At 45.1% G+C, this 17,978-nt stretch overlaps 1 protein-coding gene across 14 annotated transcripts in view; it reads right to left on the reverse strand.

Moving 5' to 3' along the window:
• The window catches only part of EPHA4 (EPH receptor A4), a 149,472-nt gene that overhangs the window by 102,546 nt on the left and 28,948 nt on the right, over positions 1-17,978 (reverse strand). For 2 of the 14 annotated variants that reach the window (XM_042950275.1, XM_042950274.1), the window contains exon 4: positions 963-1,057. The exons of 11 other annotated variants lie outside the window; for them this stretch is intronic. In XM_042950275.1, coding sequence (XP_042806209.1) covers positions 1,017-1,057 — 41 coding nt within the window. In that variant the 3' untranslated portion in view covers positions 963-1,016. Of the gene's footprint in view, positions 1-962; positions 1,058-6,299; positions 6,425-17,978 lie in introns of those variants that run through there. One more of the 14 variants, XM_042950271.1, reaches the window with a different exon arrangement.

A 17,978-nucleotide genomic window follows, 5' to 3' on the forward strand; every position in this document is an offset into this window, starting at 1 on the left:
CGTAAGGAAGAGAAAACATATTTACAGCACTGTACTGTATTTATTGAAAAAACTCCACGTGTCAGTGGACCCACGCAATTCAAAACCATTTGGCTTAAGACCAGCTGTATATCCTGATGGCTTGACTTAAGACAAGAAGGCACAACATATAAGAAACTTGTGGGGTGTCTGGGTGGCTCACGGGGTTAAGCGTCTGACTCTTGATTTCAGTTCAGATCATGATCTCACAGCATGGGGATTCGAGCCCCTGATCCAGCGCTGTACTGATGGTGTAGAGTCTGCTTGGGATTCTTCCTCTCCCTCTCTCTCTGCCTGCACTCTCTCTCTCTCTCTTTCTCAAAATAAATAAATAAACTTTAAACATTAAAAAAAAAAAAGAAATCTGTACTTAAACTTCTGAATACTTGCAACATCTCAAGTATCAATTCAGATTACTACCACCTGGATCAGTCACCACATAAGAGATCTTCACTCGCATCCAAAAATCCAGATTTGATGAGATCGCATTTTATGGCTACCGCCAATAAATTAAAAATAAACACGCTCATATTTAAGGTAGGTGTTGGCTCAAGTCAGAGATTGAGAATGCCGTTTTTAAAATAACAACCTTATGTATTTTTATAACGCTTTAAGTTCCCCAAAGGGTGCTTATCTCTTGTCTCATTTACCTGGGATAAATGCTAGGGAGAGGGGAAAAAAAAAAAAAAAAAAAAGGAGGGCAAATTTCCTACATCCATAAATATATAATTTTATAACCTTCTGAAAGAGTTGACGACTTTCAATAGTCACCAAATTACATGCCCATGATAGAAATTTCTATCTCATAAAAGAATGTGATAAACATTGATGATGGCAACTAGACCGATCGGTCGAGCGAGGCGGCATTCACCAAGGCCTCAGGGCAAAGCTTGCCGCCATCGGTCCCCCTCCCCCTGACGTCCATTAAGCCCCCTGAAACTTACCACTTAGGCGCATGCAAACCGGCACCGGCCTCAATGTACCACGTATATATTAAGTTAAAAGGTTAATTTTCTGACTCGTGGCCTGGATATTAGAGCTGTGAAGGAAAACGAATCATCATATGCTCACTAAATGAGCTTTCAAGTGAAACAAGACCCCGGGGGGGGGGGGGGGGGGGAGGAAGGGATACGTCTTCTGTGTAGTTCCATTAGTTCCAGCTATGGGGATGCTCACTGGGGACACCTGAGCCGCCTTCCATCGGGGGCGGTGAGGCCAGCGGCCGACGTCAGGCTGGAATGGCACGAGGGAGTTGCCCTGTACAGTGACGTGGGGGACTTAACCCTCAGTTGTGTCTCCTCGGGGAAATGGGGACGTTATGTGAAGACCAATGAGAGACGGGCCACACAGGACTTGGCCTAGCACTCAAAATGTACTGCCATTAGGTGGCCCTGAGGTCCTCCCCGGGAAATGTAAATGTGGATCCTATACCCTCCACATAGAACGGGTTCCTCCTGAAATAAGGATTCCCCTGAAAAGGTGTTGCCAAGAAAAGAGGCTCGGGGTGGGCAAGGAAGAAAAATCCTATTGAGTAGTTTCAGGCTCCGTGTCCCCAGTAGGGCGGGCTATTGCCTACGATCCCATCTGCAACTCTGAATTAGACCCTGCTTTTTCCTATTTGATTTTCACCACGACAAAACAAACGTCCAGCGAAGGTGCCAACCAGTTAAATGGCCAGAGCAGGAGGCAAAGTGAGCTTTACCACATCCCAAAAATAATTACAGCTAATGTTTATCGGATGGTTATAGCTCAGCGCTTAACACTCTTATAAATACTTCAGATGATCTTACAAATGAGGAAATACATTACCTCTATTTTAAACTAAGGAAACTGAAGCAAGAAGGGTCAATCAGCTGGTTGAGAGCACATGGCTACTGGGTTTTGGAATCAGTGTCTGGACAAAGCAGTATAATTCCAGAACCAGGGCGTAAAACGCAAGCATGCCTCCCGAGTATCTGTCTTTCCTCTAGGTGCTCAGGGACTAGGGTCCACGGTCAAGAAAAATTCACACACACACACACACACACACACATGTTTAAATTGAGAAGCGGTCTTCAAGTCCAGTCTACTAATCTGTCTTAGAACAACACAAAAGCATAAACTAGAACGGTGTGGAAGTCCAGTAAATTCACCACCGCTCACTACTCTTGGTTCAAAGGATTTATATTAATAAATGTGTTCTAGTCCTCCATGACAAGCATCTCTGACTAACGTCCATGTGCACCTGCCCAGTGCCTCATGGGAAAACAGAGAGAGAAAGGGAGAAATGCAAAATATGACCCTGGAAAGAGGTAACGGAAATGAATAGACACATTCTGCCAAAGTTGCCCTGGACAGACCTTCACAATCTCCAGATTTAGAACAATGACTCAGCCCCATGGGATGGAGGGGTCATAGCATGATGTGAAGCCGTATCACTCCACCCTCATTCCCACCTAGATATTTACAGCCAGGTGTGGTGGCCCCCAGCCCAGACAAGAGATCCTCATGGGTCTGCTCAGAGTCATAATATCTAGAAGCCCATTCTTTCGCAGGACCACCTTCACAAACCCTACATAAGGATCCCGCTCAAAGTAGGCACGGGTCAGTCCTGCAGATGGTTTTTTTAAGTGTATTTATTTATTTGGAGAGAGAGAGAGCGCGCGTGTGCACATACAAGCAGGGAAGGGGCAGAGAAAAGGAGAGACAGGATCCCAAGCCGGCTCCATACCATCAGCACAGAGCCCGACTGGGGTCTCGAACCCTTGAGCCAAGATCAGGAGTCGGACGCTTACCTGACTGCACCACCCCGGTGCCCCAGTCCCGCAGATATTAATGGCTTATATTTCCCCCACAACGGCCCTATGAGGTACTATTTTCATTACCTTTTTACCAAAGAGGAAATGGGAGCACAAAAAAGGTGAAGTTGAGGTGCCCGGCATCTGGCTAAGGAATGGGTATGGCAGGGTTTACACTGAGGCTGTCCGACTTCAGAGTTCTCAGTGCTGCCCTGCCAACCCTTCCTTTTATTTTTTTTTAATTTTTTTTTAACGTTTATTTATTTTTGAGACAGAGAGACAGAGCATGAACAGGGGAGGGGCAGAGAGAGAGGGAGACACAGAATCTGAAACAGACTCCAGGCTCTGAGCAGTCAGCACAGAGCCCGACGTGGGGCTGGAACTCACGGACCGTGAGATCATGACTTGAACCGAAGTCGGACGCTTAACCGACCGAGCCACCCAGGAGCCCCAACCCTTCCTTTTAATAGTCCTCCCGCTTCTGAGGCTCATGAGCAGAGACAAAGAAATTCTTTCGCGTATTAAAGTTGTTTATGTATCTTGCCCAGGCCTCATCTCCACCCAACAGGACTCCCCATTTCTCCTCCCCTCCCTTCTCCAAAACCTTATCTGTTGTTTAAAACACAGAGCTATGCCTGTCCTGTTCACTCTTGTGTAAATCCAGCAAGATTCCTGATATAGAAGCCTGTAATCCCTAGTAAATGTCTGATAAGAGTCTCTTAGGTGAGAGAGTAAACATATTAGCTTTAGAGGAGAATGTACCCATCCAGTTAAAAATAAACAGGCTAAAGAAGAGAGAGCGCCCGGCATGAAATAGCAAATAAAATAATCCCAATTTCAGGCTGGATGACCACCTTAACAGAAAGCACGCATCAACTACACGGATGCATTAACAGCAACAACAAAAATCAAACAGACAATCTTTGTTTTTACCTGCCTGCCCATCTGCAGCTTCCAGCCACCTTTGCTCACTCTGTCCATATTCCCCCCGAGCCCACAAGGTCAAGCCTGAACACCTTTTTCAATTATAATGTTATTAAGCTACTTCTTGCAGGGCTGATCGACAGATCACTTTCATAAACAGCACCTCATTTAATAAACTGAATCGTCAACACAACGCAGAAAAGTAGGAGTTCTCCCATTTCCTGGATTAGGAAACAGCTTCAGCGAGGTTGTCCAGCCAGCAGAGCAGGAACCTGATCTGATTAGAAGAAATCCACTGCTGCTCCTGTGTCACCCCCTCCGAGGTGGCGGCCACACCTCTCACGGCTTTCCTTTTCTATCTAGCTTGCTGCTCCTATGCTCTTTGGTGCCTTCCCCATATGTGCTAGACCCCGGAATTTAAAATAGTTTTAAGCAGTCGTGTAACTAAAGGCATGCTCTTAGCCTCTGTCAGATACAGCCCTCCGAAATAAACAGAGAATCAAATTAGAATGTCCAGTCTCGGGGACGCCTGGGTGGCTCAGTCGGTTGAGCGTCCAGCTCTCGATTTCAGCTCAGGTCATGATCCCAGAGTCGTGGGATCGAGCCCGTGTTGGGCTCCATGCCGAGCATGGAGCCTGCATAAGAATAAGATTCTCTCTCTCTCTCTCTCTCTCTCTCTCTCTCTCCCTCTGACCCTCTCTGCACACCCCACTCATGCACATGCTCTCTCTCACACACAGATAAATCAATAAATCAATAATAAAGAAGAACATGCAGCTTCAAATAAATTAAAAGCAGAGAGTACAGGGGTGCCCGGGTGGCCCGGTCGGCTGAGCGTCCAACTCTTGATTTCGGCTCAGGTCATGATCCCAGGGTCAAGAGATCGAGCCCCGAGTGGGGCTCTGTGCTGAACATAGAGCCTGCTTGGGATTCTGTCTCTCCCTCCCTCTCTGCTCCTCTCCCCAGCTCTCACACTCCCTCTTTTCTCTTTAAAAAAGCAAAAACACAAACAGGGGCACCTGGGTGGCTCAGTCGGTTAAGTATCCATCTGACTTCAACTCAGGTCAAGATCTCACGGTCCGTGAGTTTGAGCCCCGTGTCGGGCTCCTTGCTGACAGCTCAGAGCCTGGAGCCTGCATCGGATTCTGTGTCTCCCTCTCTCTCTGCTCCTCCCCCACTCACGCTCTGTCTCTCAAAAATGAATAAACATTAAAAAAAATTTTTTTTAAAAGCAAAAAACAAAAAAAGAGTTTAAAAAAATTCTATTCATTTGCCAAAAAAAAAAAAAAAAAAGAAAGAAAGAAAGGAAGAAGAGATACCTCAAGAATATACACAGTATATTAACAGTGGTTCTGTCTGAGTGATAGGCTCATGGGTCATTTTGTTCACTCCACTCCAGCACTTTCTTTATGCTTTCTAAATTTTCTGCAGTTAGTATATATTCCGCTGCTTTGGCAGGAGAAAATTATCTAAAAAATCGCTAAGCAAAGAAAACACTAAAATGAGGAGTCTCTTGAGGAAGGACAGAAAGGGACAGCGGTCACCGAGGGTCACTTTTGCCGGGTCCGAGGGAGCCACGGGGAGCTGGGGGTGAAGGCGGTCACCACCATCCACAGAGCACAGGGGAAACTGACCAGAAGGCTCCCTCTCTCCACACGGGGACCGTGACTTCTGGGAAACAGCCACCCCTCCCTGAGGGCGGGCAATCCTTTCCGCCTCTGAACACCCTGACTTGTGCCAACCAGAGAATGCCTATCTTCTAAGACAAGTTTGCAGACGGTCTCTGGATCTGGGATGAGGAGTTGATTATCCTGTAGGCAGAGCTAATTTTTTTGACCTACCGCTCGGAGATCCCCCCCACCCGGTATCAAATCTCTGACTCAAATTCATCTCCAAGATCATCACACGCTACCTTTAAGCCTAGTCTTAGAGCAAATTTTAATGTTTCGTAGCTCTGTGGTAACGTCCCTGAACGTGGCATGAAGGGTAAAGGTTTGTAGGCGCGACACTTGGAGCTTTGACACCCAAATCGAGCGCCCTTTTTTTCTTTTTTTTTTTTTCCTTCAGTTGGGCAAACCGTCAAGTATATTTTCCTCAACGTGAAGACAGAGCACTGGAAACAGAAAAGGTGTTTTAATGTGAGTGTTGTTTTCACACGAGGAAATCCGACCTACCGCAAAACCAAGCTCGTGAAAGGGGAGAAAAACGGATTCAGGAAGTGAAATGATGTCCAGTGTTATGCTAACTGAATATCAAAATAATAAACACCAAAGGCACACAGGCCAGAAGGAACAGGTAATAAATCAAAATCCTTGGGGGAATGGGACCTCATTAGGCTTGAAAGAGGGACCAGTGTTGCCCAAACTGGTTATTAGCACAAGGCCCTCGCTACCTCCCTCCTTTCCTTCTTCCTCTTTAAAAAAAAAATTTGGGACCAAGGCCATGTCTTTTAAGACGTAATTTAATTCCTTTCCTTATTGTACATGCCACAGCAAGTTGCCATCAGCTGTTATTTGTTATTGAGGATCTGTGTAAACACGAAGGCCAGGAGACTGACTCACCCATCAGAACAGGAAGAGAAAGGATGTGATCACACTGTTACTTTCAACCGCCTTCGTCTTAACATTGTCCATCACAGAAGAGATGGCAGTCGACATTCCCTAACGTCCTAACGTGAAGCGTTTGAGCCCATCGGGAAGCAAATTCTAGAATGGAACAATGTAGCCGCAGGTTACCACGGTGGGCTCGCAAACTCAGGTTTGGGCACCAACCTGTGCCCGGTATGGCACTAGAGTGATTCTGCCACCAGCAGAAGAGCCCTGCGGGGCTACCTGGGGACACGAGGACCCTGCACATCCTTCGGTGGAACAGCGCAACCAGCAGGAAAGGCTGCTATGCTAGGAATCCTTGAATATGTGGGCTGAAGGCTTGGTGTGTATGATGCAGGAATGGGACACACAGGGAATTCTGTTTTCCAGCCCCACTGGGTGTGTCCACAGCCCCGTGGAGCCAGGAAGGGAAGAATTACCGCAGGACATTGCGGTCTGCAGGAAGGCAGTTCCTTTTGTTGTCAAAAAGCAGCACGTCCTGGGGCGCCTGGGGGGCTCAGTCGGTTAGGCGTCCACTCTTGACTTGGGCTCAGGTCATGATCCCACGTTTCGTGGGTTCGAGCCCCATACCTGTCAGTGCAGAGCCTGCCTGGGGTTCTCTCTCTGCCCCTCTCCCGCCTGCTCGCTCTCTGTCTCAAAATAAATAAATGAACTTGAAAAAAAGGCAGCACATCCTCCCCTCTGCCCAGATTCCACGACTCCCCTGTATGGTGGGTAAATCTGATTCTTTAAGCACTGCCGCCCGCCCCCCAATGCCAAGTACCCTGGAAGTCCTTCAAATACCGGCTGGAAGTGGCTGAAGACACAGTTGACACCTCAAGGGCCTGGGAATTAATTTACTAAGACTAATTTACAGTCACTCGTTCATCCCAGTGCACCCAGCTAGAGTCAGGTTGAGAAAAGAATCGGATGTTAACTGGACTCATTGTGGTGATCATTTTGCAACACATTTTGCAACACTTGGTTGAGCATCCGACTTCCACTCAGGTCATGATCTCGCAGGTGACGAGTTAGAGCCCCACGTCGGGCTCTGTGCTCACAGCGCAGAGCCTGGAGCCGGCTTCCAATTCTGTGTCTCCTCCTCCCTCTGCCCCTCCCCTGCTCACGCTCTGTCTCTCTCTGTCTCTCAGTAATAAATAAACATTAGGAAAAAAAATTCAAATATCGAACCACTATTTTGTTTTTGTTTTTTTTTAATTTTTTTTTTTTAATGTGTATTTATTTTTGAGAGAGAGAGAGACAGAGCGCGAGCAGGGGAGGGGCAGAGAGAGAAGGAGACACAGAATCCGAAGCAGGCTCCAGGCTCTGAGCTGTCAGCACAGAGCCCGACGCGGGGCTCGAACTCACGGAGTGTGAGATCATGACCCGAGCCAAAGTCAGAAGCTCAACCGCTCAACCGACTGAGCCACCCAGGCGCCCCTCGAACCACTATTTTGTATACCTGAAACTAATGTAATGTTGTCACTTATACCTCAATAAAAAGAAGCATTTAAGAAAAAGAGAAAAGAATACTACTATTTCAATTGCAGCAAATCAATGTCCTAAGACCACTCGAGAAAGCAAGGTCAGGCAAGAAGAATTACCAGAAAAGTCCAAGAAGGGCTTCTGACCATGCTTAGTATTGAAACTGCAAAATTAGAAACACTTTTAAACTTCCTCTCTGAAATCAACTAAACACGAAAGTCCAGTTGGAAAATGTTTACACAGGCAGATTTATTACTCCAGTATAGATTAATAGATTAACCACTTCAATGCCTCCAAAATACTGATCATTTCTCACATTCTTCAAAGCATTAGACCTGTTTCTGCTTGCAGAAGCCATACGTACTTTTTGAGCTGAGAGTCAGCTTGCCTGGGACTCAAAACCCTCTTTCGACTAACTTTTGCCATCTATAATTTTTACAAAGTTCCTGGCACTCCTCAGGCAAGGATTTCATAGCAATCACAAATGGAAGTAGAAAAACAAAAAGATATTCTAATTCAAGACTGAACCATGAGAGAAAGGAAAAATATGCAAATTTACTTCCTATACAAATAAGTCCTTTTGACTTCCAACTCAGGGCTGATTCTGGATGATATCCCTTTCCTTCTTTGATGTGCACGAAAAGCGATTTTTGTTTTGTTTTAAGAACAAAGGTAACATAAATAGGATAAGTTACATCCATCTATCTGTATCATGCCAAACCTGGGCTAAACAATTGCTGTTTCTAGATACAGACAAAAATATTTTATCTAAATGTCTATTTTATTTTTTACATTACAGCTACTCAAACCCAGTCAGAATTTTTCTTTGGGTAAAGGTCATGGCTGGATTTTCAGAGACTTCAAATACAAATGTTTGCTTGAAAGAACGGAGAAATGAATGAAGAGATACCACGTGCTGAATTTCCCAATGAAAATGCGTCAGCAGTGAGAAATTCTAAATGCATCACTGACCCTTTTCCCTCATCAAGGGAGTGACCGGTGCTCTTTCGAAGGGGGCTGACTGAGACAAAGCAAATACACTGGGATGTTTGCAAAGTTAATTTCAACCTTGGATCAACTGTCACAAAGATATTTAAATTTATCCTATTGTGGGGCACCTGGGTGGCTTAGTAGGTTGATCCTCAGACTCTTGATTGGAGCTCTTAGGAGCTCAAACTCTAGGGATGGAGCCCTGAGTCTGGCTCCATGCTTAGTAAGGATTCTCTCTCTCTCTCTCTCTCTCTCTCTCTCCCGCCCCTCCCCCCAACATGTGCTCTGTTTCTCTCCAAAAAAAATTTAATTATTTGATTATTTATTATAATATACGAAGTATCTTATTTATTTATCCTATTGCAAGATAAGAAAAGCTGAACAGTTAAGATTTAACAATCTTGGGGCGCCTGGGTGGCTCAGTCGGTCGGCTCAGGTCATGATCTCGCGGTCCGTGAGTTTGAGCCCCGCGTCGGGCTCTGTGCTGACAGCTCAGAGCCTGGAGCCTGTTTCAGATTCTGTGTCTCCCTCTCTCTCTGACCCTCCCCCATTCATGCTCTGTCTCTCCCTGTCTCAAAAATAAATAAACGTTAAAAAAAAATTAAAAAAAAAAAAGATTTAACAATCTAGTTATTGGCCACTTTAATTTGCTAAGTAGGCGCATGAATGAACTAAAATCCCTCATTATTATAAGGATAGAATATTAATTTCCAGTTCCTGCTCCAGGAACCATTTTGAGCCATTTTGTGAGCTTCCAGGGGATAAGCAAACACTCAAAGTAGTCATGTCAAAGTTGTCAAATGTCTCTGAGCCACACAAACAATCTTGGCATAGGACCCATGACAAAGTTACATTCAACAATGTGCACGCATTATAATAAACCCATTACTGATCCAACCCTCTACATCTCCAAATACTGGCATCTTTGCGCTCGAAATGGGTTACCACCAATCATGAGCCTGGTCTGGTCTGCCTTTGACTTGGTTTCTCCTTTCCTGCTTGTTAGAACGCTGGAATGGGGAAATGGAGGTAATCCTTTCCCTGCCCCCACATCTGTATCGGTGAAGAATACAGATGTGCGCATGACGAAGGGAGTTGATGGTTGAGGGAGGAAGACACTGTGTTCAGAGCATAAATCCAAAGGTGTGTCCCTGAGAGAAAAATGTTGAAACCCCGGTCTACACCCATCTGTGACTCCTAAAGTCAACACAGCTTCCAGACACAGAGGAAAGCACACTGAACGAGTTCCAGGTTATGGCGTTTCAAAATATATGCAATAACGATGGCACCTGGGGCCGTGTCCCTTCCAAAAAAAAAAAAATCAGTATGATTTCAAACACATCCTGGCAATTAGTTTTGTGACAGCTACGTCAAAAACATGCCTTTGAGGTAGGTGTCGGGAGGGACACTCTCTCCTCTACGAAAATCAGAACAGCCTTCCACAGGGCTATCACTTTCCAGACTCTGCCAACGTGAGAGCCACCCCAGAGGTGTTAGGGCAAAAGCCCCTCGGTGGGACCGCCTTTTCCCACACCTCTGTGTCACCACATGTGTCTCCGCCCTAAGTGAGTAAAATGTACGTTCACAAGAGTCCTAAGGAGGGCACCCACTGCTCTCTACTGCTGACTATTCAGTCTGTCTAATCCGGAAAGCGGAGACTCGACGGCAAACGTCAATCCAAATGCTTCCCTTGAAGGATAGCAGCAGACCCCATTTTACCTAATTTCTTTACAAGGATAACTAAAAGGAAGATTTGAGAATGGCCCACAAGGAGACGAGCCTGCATCCCGCTTACCACAGAATGAATTTATGCAAAACAGACTTCCAAGAAATAAACACATCACCAGGGATCCAGCCACCCACAAGAGAATTGGGAAATTGCTCCGTTCCCAGCTCTGATGCTGGCCTGGATTCTACTTCCATTTATTGGTCTTCTTGGCTAATAATCTACATCCAGCCCTGCTCCCAACAAGGTTTCTTTTTAACCAAATGCTTGCTTAACTCAAGAAAACTCTGATACCTTTTATCTACAAAAGCTCCGAATTCTAACACTGAGAAGGACCTCCCTCCTGGAACATTTACGTCTTGCAGGTGCCTGAGGGCCTGAAACGACCTTCCTCCCCGGTTTGGCAACAGTGTGTGGGGGGTGGCGGGGGGAGGGATTTCCCTAGTTTTTAGAGAGAAGAGAACAAACAACCCGCAAGCTGTGATTCCCCCTAGAATCCCTAGTCCCCGCGTTCGCTCTGAAAGTCTTAGTAGTTGATAATTTGCCTGGGTCTTCTTTTTTCTGCTATTTAGTTGATAACTGTTTAGTTGATTTGCAATAATTTTATGCCTATAACCCAAGTGGATAGCCTTTTACTTCTGTGGAGCTGTACAGATTACTCCTCCTCCCCTCCAGAAACAGTTTCCATAGAAAAGAAGCCCTGGGGCGCCTGGGTGGATCAGACAGTTAAGCGTCCCCATCTTACTTCTGTCTGATCTCTCGGTCTGTGAGTTCGAGAACCACCTCGGACTCTGTGCTGACAGCTCAGAGCCTGGAGCCCGCTTCGGATTCTGTGTCTCCCTCTCTCTCTGCCCCTCTCCCGCTTGCTCTCTGTCTCTTAAAACTAAATAAACATTAAAACAAATTTTTAGAAAAGAAGCACTCGTGTCGCTCCAGCAGACAGAACTGCTTCTCCCTTAAGCATCTACCTGAGTTTTATTTTTATTTGTTTTTTAATTAACTGGAAAGAACGTTATTCAGAGCACCCAATCGAAACATATGTGGAACCGGCTGAATTCTACCTGTCTGGGATTGATCTGATTGGCCTAGATGGGTGCTGGCCCTGCACTCTCTTGGATCCACAGGCCTTTCTATTCCTACCAAGTGAAACAGAAACAAGCAACACGATTACCTCCCTTCAATCTTGTACTTGGTGGCAAGGGGGCCAGCAACTCACTTTCACCTCTGTGTCAACCAGGCTTCTCGGTGTGGGGAGCGGAGGGGCTCACAGTGGAGTCCAAATTCTATTCTTCCACCTACCAGAACCACCTGGGGGCTTGTTACAAATTCAGGTCACAAACTCAAAACTCTTGTGTTGAGTCCTTAAAAATGTGTATTTATAGGGGCGCCTGGGTGGCTCGGTCGGTTAAGCGTCCGACTTCGGCTCAGGTCATGAACTCACAGTCCGTGAGTTCGAGCCCCGCGTCGGGCTCTCTCGGTGCTGACAGCTCAGAGCCTGGAGCCTGCTTTGGATTCTGTGTCTCCCTCTCTCTCTACCCCTCCCCTGCTCATGCTCTGTCTCTCTCTGTCTCAAAAATACATAAAAGCATTAAAAAAAAAAACTAAAAAAAAAAATGTGTATTTACAGCAAACACCCCAAATGATTCTAACGTACAAAACAAGGGTTCGTTTTGAGAACCCTCGGGGTTCATCATCAGGGGGAAAGCCCAAAAAGCCATCATCCTCCACAGAGCATTATGCCCTTCTTACAACTATGCAAAGTAACAACCATGGGCCAACCTTCTAGGACAGTTCCAAATTCCAAATCTAAATAAACATCATCATTTGCTTAGTGCCCTGAACTACCCATCTACAAGGTAATAAAGCATCAATCACACCAAACCGAGAGCAATTTTTTTTTTTTTTTTTTTTTACTTTTCCAACAGCTGATTTGTTATTTTCCCCTTTTGCTTAAATGACGCCATAACCTTCAGGTCAACTTTACTCTGAGGCTTTCCTTATCTTTCTTCTGCATACCTAAAGTGGCAGAACAAAGATTTTGGTAAACATTACAAATCTTGCTATCGGTGGCACCTCCCCTTCAGTTGGATGAAATATCTAGACTCGACCGAGATCAATGGCTCTCAATAGCCAGAAGAGAGCAGGTAATCAATGAGTATTTGAGGAATGAGCCAGAGCCAGAGAACAAACCCCTCCGCTCCCCTTCAAAGTCTTCCCCAAATCCAGTCTCCTCAGCCTCTGAGGAAGACAGCACTGTTCCCGGCTCAGGGACGCCCATTCCTCTTCCGTCCTCTTTATTTACCCACATTTTATTGAGTTCCTCTCTTGCTTGGAAGCCTTCCCAGATAACTCCAGTCAACATGGATGGTTCCTTCCAATCTGTAAGGAAACAAGATTTACTATCCTCTCACACGTTTGGACACTGAAGAGCTAAAAGGTATTTTGCAGACGACTTATCCCAGCTAATTATTTTCTTGACGGGGAAACTGATGTGAGAAAGCTAAGGAATTTATCCACGGTCAGATAACTGGATATTTTCAGAACAAATTAGAAACTCAACGTCTTTTCACACTGCAGGACTCTTTCTCAGGCAGAGCGTAAGCCTTCTAGGAGCTTGGACTTCAGATGAGAAATTGTTTTTAATAAATGTTCTAGTGCTTACGCTTTTATTGACGTCTGACCATCAGAGTACTTTCCGTAAGAGGGTTTACAGTAGAGCTTTGACTTTCTTTTTTTTTAATGAAAAATTTTTTTTAATGTTTATTTGTTTTTGAGAGAGAGACAGAGCATGAGTGGGGGAAGGGCAGAGAGACAGGGAGACACAGAATCCGAAGGAGGCCCCAGGCTCTGAGCAGTCAGCACAGAGCCCCACGCGGGGCTTGAATCCACGAACCATGAGATCATGACCTGAGCCAAAGTCGGACGCTTAATCGATGAAGCCACCCAGGCAGCCCAACAAATGATTTGAATTAATGCCAGAAAGTAAAAAAAGATAGACCACTATACGCCACGAACCTTTGCACGCATTTGTGAACTGCTGTGAACACTCATGCACGCTTTCATTCACTGGGTCATTCATTTCAATAGCAACGACGCGTCAGGCTCAGCTCTAGGCCGGGAGGATTCGGCGGGAACCAAGGAGGCCCCGCCTTCACGCACATTGCATTGTGGTTGACAGATAAATCTAAAAATGCCACAGACCTACCACATCTTGATTCCATTGATGCCACCAACTTTCCAAATATACTTCTTTTGAAGCCGCGTTCAAAGCAAGTCAAAAGTTACTCTCGAAAAGAGTTTGTTACTTTGCAACCATGCCTCGTTCTTGATTCGAAAGAAAGCAAAAATTACACGGCACGCTTGATCTTTTCACTGATCGACAACCCTGTCTACGATTTCCAAAAATTAAATCCACCTTCAAAAGCAAAATTGCCCAATGCTAAGCACGTTTGAAAAGAAGGCATTAGACCGTTTGAAAACGGCAGTTCCAAAAAGGTTCCAAAGTCGTGGTGGCACTGTAAAGATTCTAGAAAACCATCAAGGTGACCACTTTCAGGGATTCGTTTGCATGAAAGACTCTGTATTTGCTCTTAAAAAAAAAAAAAAATTGCACTCCAGACTCACACAGACTTTTGTGCAAGCATTCTCCTCAGTGAAACTGAGTACTGGGCATACAGCAAGCACGAAATTAGTTATTTATTGAATTGAACCAGAGCCTAAAACATACTGGCATGAAATAGATGTGTGGTAAGGTTGTAAGTCTTCTGTTCTAAGACACAAATGAAAATCTCCTTAGGGATACAGCTCTACCTGTAATTTATCTCTGCATTATTCTTGTGTGTAATATTATTTTTGGCATGTTAATGCCTTGTCAAAGAATTCCAACCTGGTGACATGAGAAAAGCTGTATTTCATTTTGGAATGTAAAAAGTGTGAAAATCAATTGAATTATATATCAACGACACGGAATAAGGGTAACCAGTATATTCTGGGGAATGTCACTTTTCCGGAATGATTAGCAGCCTGGAGCTATCAGATTAATTACTAGAGTTTTATTCTGACTATTATAAAATCAGTTGGATTTGCTGAAGGGAGATAAAGGCTCAAAGCCTCCCCCCCCACCCCCCACCAAGAAAGAAAGAGTGATTTGCCAGAATCCACATAATTCAGATGATTAACTTCTTTTCTTGGTGCTTGACGGAACCCATGAGTTTATGCTGGCAAATAAAATAAGTCCTGAAAGTTGAAGTCACTCTTTGATCTAGTAAATAAACCCACGGAAAATTCAGCCTCAGTTACACTCTTTAAATTGACGACATCTCCAGGATCGTAACAAGACGGCGACAAATACTGGTTTGTTACTGAAAACGCAGGATGCATGCTCTGACTGTGCTTCAAAAAATCAATGGACTGTTTATAAATAAACAAAATCACAATGACATTTTTTTTTCCCTTTCCACATGTATTTATTCATTCATCTCAAAACTCACAAACAGAGTGCCTGGACAAAATAGGACCCCCTACATACCTACACTGTTTCAGGCACTAGAGAAGACACAAAGATAAATGGAATATAGATTTATCCTGGAAGAACGAAGATTCTGGCACTGAACGGTATACAGCTATATGTAGCTATATGAGTTGTTCCCCGAACACAGGGCCACAACAACCCAGGAGTAATAAATAGTAGTAATAGCTAATGTTATGTTTGAGTGACTACATGTTCCAGGCATGATTCGGGTGCTCTGAGAGTGTTTACATGTCCAGTCTCCACAACAACGTGAAAGGATAGGTATCGTTACGATCTACGTTTTACAGGCGAGTGAACTAAGCACAGAGCAACAAATGGACTTGCCTGAAGTCAAACCGTTAATAAGGTGCAGGGAGCTCATCTACTAAGTCGTACGCTGTGCCCTGAAAAGTCAGAACGTGTAGATAGAAAACATAAGTCACATGACGTAATGTACTCAAAACACCCACCGACGTATTTTGGTGTTCCGAAAGACAGTTCCAAGGGAGAAGAAAGCGCTTCTTCGACAGTGCCTTGAGGAATGTGTTCCACTGAGACAGGCAGGATGCGGGGCAGGTTGAACCGTGGAACATCCCAGCAGCTGAATGCAGTGGAGGAACCGTTTAGAAAGAGCTCGGACCACCTTTCCCTAAAGGGCCATAGGTGAGGACCAGTTGTTTCAAAGTACGAGTATCTGTGATCAGCTCTCACGTTTAGTAATATTTACAATTCCGGTATATCCATCTCCTACCGTAATTGTATATCCAGCGTCTATAACGAAGGCCGGGTAGGTCCGGAGGAGGGGAGCAGGTAGAGGAGGACAGATTTGTCATCACGCCCCAAAACTACCTCATTTATTAGCACTTGTCTATTTTTACAAGACACTTTTCTTAATTAGTTCCATAAATTCTCTCTGCTCACAGCAAAACATTCAGCTGCCGCTCTTGGGATTACTTAAGTTTCTGCGTGCAAGACAAAGCAAATACACATCCAACTAGTGATACCTGTAGTCAGTGAACAGAGTCATTTTCCACAGTTGTCTTCACATCTGACAGAAGGTGACCCGTGGTTGAATTTGCCCAACGCAACTGAAGTTACCAAACAGGTTATGTTTGGTCACCTTATTATTCTTCCTCTTTTTGTGTTGATCTGACCTTTTTAAATCTTGGTCTTCTAGTCGGTGGGCATAACACCAACTGTGTACCAACTGGTCCTGGTCCGCACAGGATGGGGGAAATAGCGAGAGAGTTTTTGTTGAATCTGTGAGTGGGAGGGGCAAGTCCTATTGAATTATAATAACCTTAAAATTATAAGGGACCAGAGTTCATTATTCCAGTCTTCCTCTGCAGCGAAGGATACTCGCTGAAGCTCCTCTTCCTAAAGACTCCCTCTAGTTTCGGCTTAAACACTTTCTGGGGCAGAGGGCTTAACGGCTTATCTTTGATGGGTTGGCTGTCCAGGCTTGTAGAAACCTCACCGACATAGGCAGAGGGAGATAGGGGGTAACTGGAATCCAGAGGCACTAAGTGTATAGAAACAGATGTAGGGCCAAATTAGTGTCCCAAATCTTGCGGAAGCCAAGTCTTGATTTGGGACAATGTCAAACTCTCAGGACTCTGATCGAGAGGGTCGAGAACAGAAGCAGCTGGGGGCGGCGGGGGCGGGGGGCGGGGGGAGCCAAGAAGGTATCATATTGGAAGTCAGGTAGGCGATCCACATTCAAGCTCCTGATGATTCAGAGTAAGATTCTGTGAGATTGGGAAACAGGGTGGCAGCAGCCTAGGGGAAGGGAACGGCCGACTCATTCATAGAGGATTTCGGGATTACAGCCAAAGGTGCCGGTCCCAGTAGGGGCCTGGAATGCTGAGCTGGAAAGAGACAGGAGTAGTTACAGTTTCTGGGCCAATAAAGTGTGTGGGAAGCCGTAACACCACAGGCATGCCGATGCCAATATTCACCCCAAGCAAGACAGGAATGCAGTCTGCAGCAGCAAAATGAATCCCCACCCGGCAAGTAGGTGATTCTGAGGTCAGCAATGAACCACTTCCTTGGTCTGCCCTGCCAGGTGAGAGGAAAAGACAAGTCCCACCACGTAAGCAGAATAAAATCATTCTGTCTTTAGACATGTCCAGCGTGAAGCCAGGGAGGACAGATACCAGGATATTCCCGAATAGGACTTCAAGTTTACTCGGCGTGTGAAAATGTATCTCTGCATTTTCGAAACGCTCTACAATGAACAGTAATGGTTTCGTGAATAAGATGTGCTAATTCATTCAGTAGAAAAAACAATAGGAACATGGCTCTATATTTCATACTGCTAAGAGGGTAGCTGCAGGAAGCAGAATGAATGTGTTAGGTCCGAAGAAACGCATTCATGGTTTCATTGTCCGTGGAGACTCGGCGCTATTTCCAAACGGCAAGTCCCTCCAGATTAGGGCCAACATGTGTAGGATCCTCTCACTGAGAAAGAGAAGGCCAAGAGGATTAGGAGAAGGTGGGAAAGAACCGATGAAACAGTTTCCATATTCCGTCCACGCAACTGGAAAAATAACTTGCAAGGTGCTTCGTTTGTTTCAAAATGGGGAAGGTGCAAAATTGAACTGGATAATTAATATTTCATAGTGAAAAAGTGGGTCCCCGGAGATAACTGCAGGAATGCTAGCAGAGGCTCTTGGATGACCTAGTTTAAAGGTGTTCAAGCTCCGAAGTGTAACAAGATGAATTTTAAGGTCACAGAAACAATTGATTACACAGCAATCAATGCATTTAACTTCTAAAGAAGGGGAAATCAGCCAGCCCTACAGGGATTTGAACTCCTGGTTTCTACGTGTGTATTTTAAAGTCCACGCACTGTCCATGAAGTCTTTTTCCTTTCCAGCCGGTGAAACCCTGAAGGCATTCTGTAAAACTGTAACGCAACGTTGTCTAAGCGATTACATAAAGACAATCAGCCCCATCAA

Source organism: Panthera leo, chromosome C1 (genome assembly GCF_018350215.1).
Source record: "Panthera leo isolate Ple1 chromosome C1, P.leo_Ple1_pat1.1, whole genome shotgun sequence".
Classification (NCBI taxonomy): domain Eukaryota; kingdom Metazoa; phylum Chordata; class Mammalia; order Carnivora; family Felidae; genus Panthera; species Panthera leo.